The sequence below is a fragment of the Microtus oregoni genome, unplaced genomic scaffold (assembly GCF_018167655.1).
Source record: "Microtus oregoni isolate MIOR12 unplaced genomic scaffold, Mior012 000002F_ref0000024, whole genome shotgun sequence".
Classification (NCBI taxonomy): Eukaryota; Metazoa; Chordata; class Mammalia; order Rodentia; family Cricetidae; genus Microtus; species Microtus oregoni.
The window spans coordinates 68451844-68462239 of NW_024543061.1; the positions used below are offsets into that span (position 1 = coordinate 68451844).

At 42.2% G+C, this 10396-nt stretch overlaps 1 protein-coding gene across 1 annotated transcript; it reads right to left on the reverse strand.

The window, feature by feature from the left end:
- Nucleotides 1–308: 308 nt before the first annotated feature.
- On the reverse strand, nt 309–10396 carry LOC121436296 (killer cell lectin-like receptor subfamily B member 1A). Its single transcript, XM_041636121.1, has 7 exons — nt 10315–10396; nt 7475–7573; nt 6358–6400; nt 5796–5819; nt 5292–5442; nt 4849–4964; nt 309–432 (listed from the first exon to the last, which is right to left on the reverse strand). Exons 1-7 carry the CDS (start codon nt 10394–10396, stop codon nt 309–311), a joined length of 639 nt encoding a protein of 212 aa, XP_041492055.1.

Sequence of the window (10396 nt, forward strand, 5' to 3'; positions counted from 1 at the left end):
TGAGGATGACCTCAGACACAGAGAGTGAGGGTCACAGACTCCAGGATTAGACCCCAGTGCTCCTCAGCTGTCTGGGCTTCTGTCCACAGAGCACTTCTCTGAAATGGCACATCAGTGTCTCTATCCTCTCTTCAGAACAAAGACACAGAACACAGGCATCTGTAGGAGTCACAGTGGTTTTAGAGTCCATGCTTTGTGTCACCAACTGTGCACTGTTTGGGCCAACAGCCTAGACAGAGTGAGTGCAAAGATCTGTATGATAAAGGAAATGAGGTGAAATTCAGTATCAGGAGTTATTGCACCTGGTTTCAGAGACATTTTGGTTCCTTCTGGCAGATCCACTTGTTGTCTGAATCACAGTTCTCAGAAACCACATTGCCCTTTGAGACAGTGACACAGCTGTTTCTATCAGCATCACCGATGATGTTGAATCTGAGGAGGAAGAGAACAGCCACTCTTAGTGTTTAATATTTTCTCATAAATGTCTTGTCATTGCTTTCCTGTGGAATTTAAAAGACACAGGAGAATGCAGAGTTGCCAAGTATAGTAAACACAGACATAATGTTATAAACATTGATAGCAGAGTTGATTCTAAAACCTGCTGTTTTTTCACTGGCAAAGAATCCTTCCAGCAACAATGTTCATCATGATACATAAAGGAGAGGTGGGTTGAAGGGATGGAGGCCTCTTCATTCCACTACTAACATGTCATGTGACTTCCTCATTCCACTGCTAACATGTCACGTGACCTCCTCATTCCACTACTAACACGTCATATAATGAGCTTTTTTTTTCTTTTTTTAGTTTCAGTTTTCTTTTATAAACATGGTTTGGGATGGTTAGATGGCTCAGTGGTTAAATCACTGAATGCTCTTGCAAGGACCTGAGTTCAGTTCCCAGCACCCACATGGCAGCTCACAGTGTCTGTAACTCCAGTACCAAGAAATCTATACCATCTTCTAGCTTCCATCGACACAGGCATTCACTTGGTACACATACCCACATGCAGGAAAACACATAAACCAAAAATGAATAAATTTCTAAAAAAAGATTAATAGCAGAAAAGGATGAATGCATACACCGTAATGGACTGCTCTGTCCCTTTAAAAGACAAACCATGTCCACTCCCTTCGCCATGGCTAGGCAAGTTGATCTTCAGCTTCCAGTGAGTCCCTTCTCTTTTCTATGCCTCCCCTGAAGAGGCAACTTCTGTCTCTCTTTTCCCCACTTCTCCCCTTCCCTCTCTGTTCCTCTCTCTCTTTCTTTTTCTCTCTCTCTCCCTCTCTTTCGTTCTCTGCTCTTTCCCCTTCTCCCTTTACTCCCTATCCCCTTTCCTTCCATAACCCACTAAATAAATATCCAACCTCACTCTGCATAACATGCCTATCCATATCTCTGTCTCTGGCCTGCCACCTGGCTCCCTATCTGGTATCAGCTACATGCAGAGACCTGCAGCTTGGTCTCATGGCAGGCCCATCTGTCTCTCCTCCTAGGACTGACTGCACCTTTGAGGTTTCTCTCAGCTCCCTGTCTGAGACTCGTGGCCCACTGCTGCCACTTGGGGAACTGCTTCATCTTTACCTGGGACTGGTTGCTTTCAGACTTGCTGCCTACTGCCTGATGCCACTTTGGGGACTTGAGGAATGGTCTCGTGGCTTGCTGCCTGCTGCAGCAACTCAGAAATCCTCATATTTTACTTTTACCATTACACACACACACACACACACACACACACGGTTTAACTAGCTAATGTTTGGAGAAGTATTGAGATATACCTGAATGGGTGAGAACTGTTACACACAGTAGGTGCTCAATGAATGTGTCCAGTATACAGAGTGAGCTCACAGGGTCTAGATTACAGAACTGGATGCAGGGAAGGAAAGAAGCTCAGCTCATGAGACTCATAGTCATGATTCCTTTCATTCTCCTCCCTTAGGATGGCAACTACTGATTAACACATGGGTTTCAAATGTGCATGGCTCCCGTGTCCCCATGCTGGTGAAAACACAACTAGAATCCAAGCGCTAACACACAGTATCAGGGTTTATTGTAAGGGAGAGGTGAGTTCTAAGCTCACTCAAAGGTCTTAAAAGAAGGTGGCATCTGACAGTGGCCGGGCTCCTCATGGGTGTCCTTCCTTTGTTTGGTTCTTAGTGGAGACCTTGAGCTTGAGATGTGAATCTGATGCCGTCCTAGTGGTCAGCCTGCAATCCAGCCACGATTTCCCTTGGATTCTTCCACCCTCAGGATCTGTCTTCAGTTCTCAGCATCATTTCCCTGTGGCTGATCTGTGTAGTCAAGGACTTCCTTTCACAATCACTTTAAGGCCTCCCAGGCCTTCTCCTATTGGACTCCTGGAGAGTTCTCTGACATTCCTTATTACTCCCCAAATAACCCTGTGTGGGAAACTGCTACTCTCTCCCTTTCCCTTACCTGAAGCCAGGGTCAGAGAGTTAAAGCAAAGGTGGGGTTTTCTTGACTGACACTTCCTACTGAGCACAGCAGCCTCCAGGCTTCTCAATCCCTTTAGTCTAATCACAGAGACATTTGGTCCTTAGAGTAAAGAACAGAGCAGCCGAGATTAATCCATACACTTCACATACATTTCTATACTCTATGCCAACTTTTTATGTTTATCAATTTCTATGCTTAATAAATGGTCATTACATTTTAAGTAAATCTATATCAACATTTTACATTTCAATCTCCTATGTTCTGAATAACAAGAAGTACATTTTCTTGTAAGATTTGTTTGTTTATTCAAGCAGATTAATAAACAGCTCTCAATATTTCTTCTGAAAATCTCATAGAGAGCAGTGTATAGGAATTTGACTGAATCCTACATACTTTTGCTAATGAAGGGAATGAATATTATGTTCTTGCAATGCAAAAAATAATGAATTCTGCTAAAATATATATTTAGTTCTGAAATGTCAGGTCTCTCATTGCACAGGTACCATGGTGATCTCAACAATAAGAAAGTGAGAAGACACCAAAGAGCTAATGGCTTCTTTGTGAGCCACAACACACACAAATACACTTTTGATATTCAGTACCCACACACAGAGTTAAGAGGCGACTGGATCATGGGAACAATAACTCCATCAAGGAATTTACCCATTGCTGAGTTCCCACCAATCAAAATGAAGCCTTCTAGAAAGATGTCAGTCATTGTGTGGTGGCAACTTCTGAAGGGCAAATCTCTGCTTCTCATGCCCCCCAGGGACTTGCCATCTCCTCTCCATCCTGCCCACCTTGAGGTGAGCAACTTTGCCTGAATTTATACAACATTTCTGTGCTGCGACAGGACCAGCAGCAATGCAGCAAGATGAAGAGGACTTGAGGCCCCTGAACTGTGAACCAAAATGATTTTCCTTTCTTGTTTATCTTGACTAAAGTCTGTTTTCATCACAGCTCCTCAAATAATTGTAGCTTTCACAACTCAGCCAAGCTACACTGCAGCCTGTGACAATGAAGTTATTTCTCTAGCTGACAAAGCTCCCTGCTGACACTGCCTTCCCTTCCCCACTCACTCTTCCTCTGCTGGCTGTGACCTGAGCTACTGGCCTCACTGCACACTATGGCTCATTTCACCACAGCATGGAAAGGATCACTCAAGAAATTCTTTGAAAAATATAAGAAATATTAGAGTGACAAAAGAAAAATTCCTTCTGCCTACAGGCTCTAAGTAGGCATTTTAAAAGGCATTCTCCATTGTGTAAATATACCACATTTTCCTTATCCAATCTTCAGTTGAGTGGCATTTAGGTTGTTTCCAGGTGCTGGCTATGACAAACAATGATGCTTTGAACATATGTCCTTGTGGCACAATTGAACATCCTTTAGATATATACCCCAAAGTGGTATTACTGGGTCTTGAGGAAAGTTGTTTCCTAATTTTCTGAGAAATCAATGTACTGATATCCAAAGGGGCTGTACTAGCTTGCATTCTCACCAGCAATGCAGAAATGTTCCCTTTTCCCCACAACCTCTCCAGCATAAGTTGTCATCAGTGTATTTGATCTTGGCCAATCTTACAGGTGTAAGATGGAATCTCAGAGTTGTTTTGATTTGCATTTCTCTGATGACTAAGGATGTTGAGCATTTCCTTAAGTGCCTTTCAGCCATTTTAGATTCCTCTGTTGAGAGTTCTCTGTTAGGTCTGTACTCCATTTTTTATTTTAACTACACAGTAGAAAAAAATAATGGCATCTTGAATTTTGCAGGCAAATGGATGGAGGTAGAAAACATCATTTTGAGTTAGGAAACCTACACCCAGAAAGACAATTATCACATGTACTCACTCATAAGTGGTTTTCAAACATAAAGCAAAGAAAACCAGCCCACAAATCACAATCCCAGACAACCTAGACAACAATGAAATGAGGACAGTAATAGAGACTTAAATAGATCTAATCTACATAGCTAGTATAAAAAGACAAGATCTCCTGAGTAAATTGGGAGCATGCAGACCTTGGGGGAGGGTTGAAGTTTAGGGGAGAGGCAGGGAGGGGAGCAGAGAACATGTAGAGCTCAATAAAAATCAATAAAAAAGAAAATAATTGTTTATGAAAACATTTAACATATGAAAAAATGCATTTTCTTTCCTAAGAAGTTAGTTTAGTCCCCAGCCTTAGGAGTCCATTGTATATACATACATACATGTAGACATATACACATGCACACTTGACCTTATAAAAGGCTAGAAACTTTTTATACATGAATATTTTCAGCCACTTTTGGAATCATATTTTCAAACCCTTCTGAATGTCTTTAATCATTAGTATCGTTATTAGAGCCCTGAGATGACCTGAAATGAATATTCAAGTGAGTTCTTCCAATACTCACACATCAGAACTTAAAGTGGAGCCGTTTATCCATCTCCAGTTCATGTCTGGGAATGAGTAATTTAGTCCAATCCAAAATGAATTGCCTCTTTCCTGCATTGAATTCTTTATGAATCTCTACAATCAAAACAGAGGAGAGGACTTAACCTGAGCCTGTGTGCTGTGACTCATATTTTACAGCCTCCTGACACCTAGGTCAAGTGACACCTGTGTCCGTCCTGAGTCCTCAGCACAGTTCATTCTTCCTCCCTTGAGGAATCTGTGCCCAGCATTTACGATCCTAGGACATTCACCTTACATATGTAGTTAATGGCTCACATGTCCCATTAGTCTCTCAGATAATGTAAAGTCTCCACTGCCTTTGCATGGAAGATATGTGAAGTCTAGAGACATTGATACAGACTCAGAAATGTGTTCACGACTCTGTTTTACAGCACAACTCACCAGTTCTTCTTGGTCCTGAATAAGCAGCAAAGTGGCTCCTTTTCTAGTGCAGTCAGATAGACCTCCCTTCCAAACATTGGGCTCTTGAGAAAACTGTATGCATTTATTTTGGTATGTCATCCAGCCGTTGGGGCACCTTAGCTGATTTGGACTCTCTGAAGTGAGGAACAGACATGGTAAATTTCCACCCTGTCCCTGCTGCATCCAGCCAGTTACACACAGTAGTTGCTTTGCTAACACACACTTTTAGTAACATGTGCTGGGATGAGATTATTGTTATGACAAAAAGATATACAAACAAAAAGGAATTCATTTTCCTTTCTATCAATCAACTAGACAGAGCTAACTTTAACACATTTGTTAAAACAAATATTCTATTAGGATATTTTTAAAGTTATTTGTCTAGTGTGATGTGATAGCATTGGAAGCATCATGACAAAGTGATTAATATCTCAGGCGTCAAGGTTACATTGTTTCAAAGAAGTTCCCAGCAGTATCAACTACCAGTCATGAGACCTCGATATGTTTCTATACTGCAATTTTTTCTAACATAAGACCATGGTGCTGTCTTCGTGGGTGAGAGCTTGAAGCCTCCGCTGATGTAAGCCCTAATAAAGAACAAATGTCAACTGTTATTCTTGGGAAAATCAAGTTGTAAAAATTATGTGCTGTGGAACAATGGTTTTACACTGTAAAAATTTGTTCCTGTACTTGTTTAATAAAGTAATGATTGGCCAGTAGCCAGGCAGGAAGTAGAGGTGGGGCAACCAGGCAGGAAGAAGAGGTGGGGCAATGAGAACAGGAGAATTCTGGGAAGAGGAAAGATTCAGTCTGCGGCCATCACCCATAAATAGAGGACACAAATGAGAATGCCTCACTGATGAAAGGTATCAAGCCACGTGGCTGACACAGACAAGAATTATGGGTTATGACTTAAGGATTAATTAATAAAAAGCCTGAGCTAATAGGACAACTAGTTTATGATTAATGTAGACCTATGTTTCTTAGGGATATAAACCTTGGTCAAGGATTACCTGTTGAGCTAGCCGCGATCCTTGGAATATACTCTCTGCATTTTTCTATTGATGGCTTTTGTATTAAGACTCGCACTAGTAAATAAGAAAACAAACAGAGAGGATTAAATACTAAACTGAATGGTGGAATGGGTATTTTTCTTCCCACTTCAGAAAAACGAGTTATTTCAGCAAAGCTGACCATAAGGACTGAGGGTAAAACATCAGTCACTGAGGAACCAGTTTGGAGATAGAATGTGTAAACACACAAGAAAAACACAGAACATGTGATTTCAGACCACTGTTGAGGCCACATATCATCTAATGGCCTTACAGAATCTCTTAGCTTCCCACACTCATGTCTGAATTCCCATCTTCAGAACGAGTATTATCACACTGTTTCCAAGGAAGGCAGCTCACTGTTACTGGAGTTCAGAAGCCACTTAATAAATTAAACACTTGAGCCTTTTAGTTTGTTTACTACCTTGTTGTTTATGTCACAATCAAGACTTGTTTTGTTTTTGTTTTTTATGTTCTGGGTGGACATGTGCTGTTGGGTGCTTAGAGTCAGTTGAGAACAAACACAGACACCACATTTTCAACACAAAAGAGATTTATTAACCTGTAGGGTGTGAGGAGGGGCTGCCTCTTGATCTGGCATAGACAGCAGCAGGTGTTTTTGCAGGACTGGGTTGTTAAGGAGAAAAGGGGAGGTCTGTGTTAGAATGAGTTGTAAGTCCTGATTGGATAGGTTAACCATTGTAGCCAAATAATTAACTTTGATTGCTGGACCTTGGATGTTGTGATATTTGGATCTTGGTGCTCAGACTCAAGAGGATTCCATGGCCAAATAAAGGACTGGACTGGACTTGGGGTCTAGTTTACAGTGTAGCCTAACAGTTTAGTGAGAAGAAAGGGAAAAGGGCAAAATCTGAAAGTGCCATGTTTCCATTCATGGGTCTGTTAGAGAGCCCTTCATGTGTAATAGCCCCTCACGGTTCTCAGAGAAACTCAGAAGCACAGAAATGGGAAGCTTCTGCACTGCGCATGAGACACAGTCCTGTAACCACTCATATGGTCGACCTTTCCCCAGCTCAAGGAGACAAACCACGTAAAAAGACCTGATATCTAGAGGAACAATTCTGAAGCAAAAGCTCTTGCCTCACTTACCTAAAACACTCAGTCCAATCATGGTCAAGAGAAGAAGGATGAGCCCAGCACAACTGAGTTTCAGAGCCAACCTGTGGGAACGTGGGCACCGGCAGGCGTCTGTGAAGTTAAACACCTGGTTAGTGCTTAAGTCAGTTGAGTACATCTGGGATGAAAGTTAAAGGTGGTTTGGATTAACATGGACAACTGGATTCAAGTAGAGGGTGGGCTGTGGATGTGAATGTTTCTCTGCCAATGTAAAGCAAAATTCCATGAGCTGAATTCTTCATTATGTTCAGCTGTTTGCTTTGATAACTTAGGAAGGAAAATGAATGCTCATGCATGTACTCTGCATAAAGACTCATTGAGTGATTCAGACTTGGTAGATGTGAAGATCTGTTGAAAACCACTGAGCGCTGTAAGTCAAAAAGCAAGTTCTGTTGTGGGAAAGGAGTCAATGCATCTCTAAGGAGCACCTTCTTTTATCCAAGAGACATGTTAGATGATCACTTTTGTGGTAATTGTGACTTTTGATGCTATTGCATGTGATTATATTCCTGAATATGGGATCTACTTCACTGAGGTCTACAATGTTCTTCTCCAACTTTGATTAAAGTTATGGCTTCCAAGGAGGGGCATCTCATGAGTCCACACCATATTTTCAGTATTTCAATTGAGGTAGTTCCTCCTATTGGCTGAGTTCTAAAGCCCCCTAATGGACAGATTATTTGGAAGTGTGGCTAATACCACACTACTCACACAAGCACATGCACACACATGCAAACTAAAACCATACAACACTGTGTGCATGTTGCCTTCACAGTGCACTTTCCTTAAATATCGTACATTGATAATTGCTTTTGCTGTTTTCTGTTCTGTTTCTGAGAGATAGTTGTCCATTGGTCCAGGCTGACCTCTAACTCTCCATGTGGCTGAAGATAACCTTGAGCTCCTCATTCTGCTGCCTCCACTTTCCAAGTGATGGGAATCTGTTGGGTGGCCCTGCTGATCAGATGCTGCAATCTACCATAGCCTGTCAGCTTTCCCTAAGCTTGGAAACATGGAGGACTACCTCTTTCTCCAGTGAGATTTCCTGCTTTCTATCTCTGCAATCAGGAGGATGTTTCTTGGCTGGGAGGACTTTCCTAAGAAAGCTGTCTCCAAGCCTGGAATCCTGATTTATCTTCAGTATGACCCCTGGCACAGTTTCCCACTAGAAGCCTTTCTCCTGTTGCTCTTAAGGTAACTGAGACTTGTACAGGAGCATTGCTATAGGACCCTGCTGCCACATATGAAGCCTTATGATAGGAGCGTGCTGCTTAATACAAATTAGGGTTTGTCCCCAGACTCCCCAATCCCATATATTTCCTATATTCTGGAATAAAGCTGAGCTGATTCGTCAAAGTCTGGAGGTCTGTCTCTGTCTTATTGACAGCCATCCAAACCCTGTTCTCCACTTCTGCTTTTTCAACCCCCATGGACCAGTGCAGCCAGCCACTCAAGGAAGAAGCAGAACAGCAGGATTCTAGGTGTGCACCAGCCACAAGTGGGCAGCATGTCATGTAGAGAATAAGAGATTACGAAGTCCTCCACTCTAAATGGGACATCTGCATCCTAACCCATCCCATTCCCAACCAAGGCTTGGGCATTATCACTGAGCTTTGGATGGGGATGGAAAGGGGGCAGAATGACCATAGATCCAGAAGTGCTGGATAACTACAAGGAAACACTGTCTTCTGGACATAACAGGGTGGTTCCAGAGATGAACTTAATGGCCTGCACAAGACCTTCAAAAGCTCAAGTCTGACAAAAGATTGTGGGGGAGTTGGGTGTGAGGTTCCATCCTAGCCTGGGAACATATTGACAACTGAAGGCGGCTAGGAGTGGGGCTTCAGTTTTTTATCAGGATACAGAGTCTAAGAAGCACCTTATGCTCCAGGACATGGTCTTCACCCATGCACATGCATTCAGGGGTGACGGGACTCAGTGGGAAATCAAACCCCAACCCTTAAGCTCTTTAAGTCCCTTCCACTTTTACAGGTATAGACAGGGAAAACAAAGACTTTCTTTGCCTACCACAAGTAACTGGCTCTGTCAAATCTTCCCTCTAGTTTTTTTAAATCCCCCACTTTCCCCAGACCCTCTGTACAGATCATAATGAAGCTCATTTGATGAGTCAAAGACTTTTTTCTCATTAAAAATCTGCTAATTTAATAGTTCTTGAAAAGCATCCTTAAAAACTTGTGATTCACATTCTTGGCACAATACAGAAAGGTTAAATTTAAAGCATTGCAGTACTCTATAAGGAGGCTCAGTTGCATCACGGAATCTCGTACTATACCATGGCTATTTTAGATTTAATTTCTGCCTCAGTGTCTGTCTCTTATCACTCATTCCCCTAAATCATCATATCCTTCAAAGTTGTCTCACTTCAGTCTTCCACATTAGTTCTCAATTCTTTCCCCCAGATTTAAATCTTCTGGCAGACAGGGTGCTGATTCCAACAGTTCTCATTTCTAGTATGCCATGGAGCTGAGTCTTAGTGTTTGTGTTCTACAGAGAAGTTTGGACCAGGCAAGATGCTTCACAGAGTCTCTCTGCTAGAAGCATCCCTTTCCTTGTAGATGCAAAGCATCCCTTCTTCAGGGTCTTGTGACTGAAGCTGAAAAGAAGGGCTGCCATGTCTTACATTAACTGACTGAAGTGGTGTACATGAGCTTCTTATCTCTAAAGCTGTGATCATCTACTCTCTTTAGCATGGACAGACAGCTGCTCACCTTCAAAGCAACAACAAGACTGTAAGAGAAAACCACATCTCTGGAAGATATTCAAATGCCAGAAGGAGAAATAAAGCTACTGACCTGAGGGACGAGATGGAGGCGATGCACACAGAGGCCCTGGAGTGGGGTCTTCTACCTTGTAGCAGACCTTTGGTGTGTCCAT

Excerpts from the sequence above, each read along its gene's own strand:
- LOC121436296 (XM_041636121.1), bottom strand. The coding sequence starts at position 10,396 with ATGGACACACCAAAGGTCTGCTACAAGGTAGAAGACCCCACTCCAGGG. Across the intron at positions 7,574-10,314 it reads GCCTCCATCTCGTCCCTCAG|ACGCCTGCCGGTGCCCACGT; the intron begins GTCAGTAGCTTT and ends TTAACTTCACAG. Across the intron at positions 5,820-6,357 it reads TCAATAGAAAAATGCAGAGA|AAACATATCGAGGTCTCATG; the intron begins GTATATTCCAAG and ends ATTGCAGTATAG.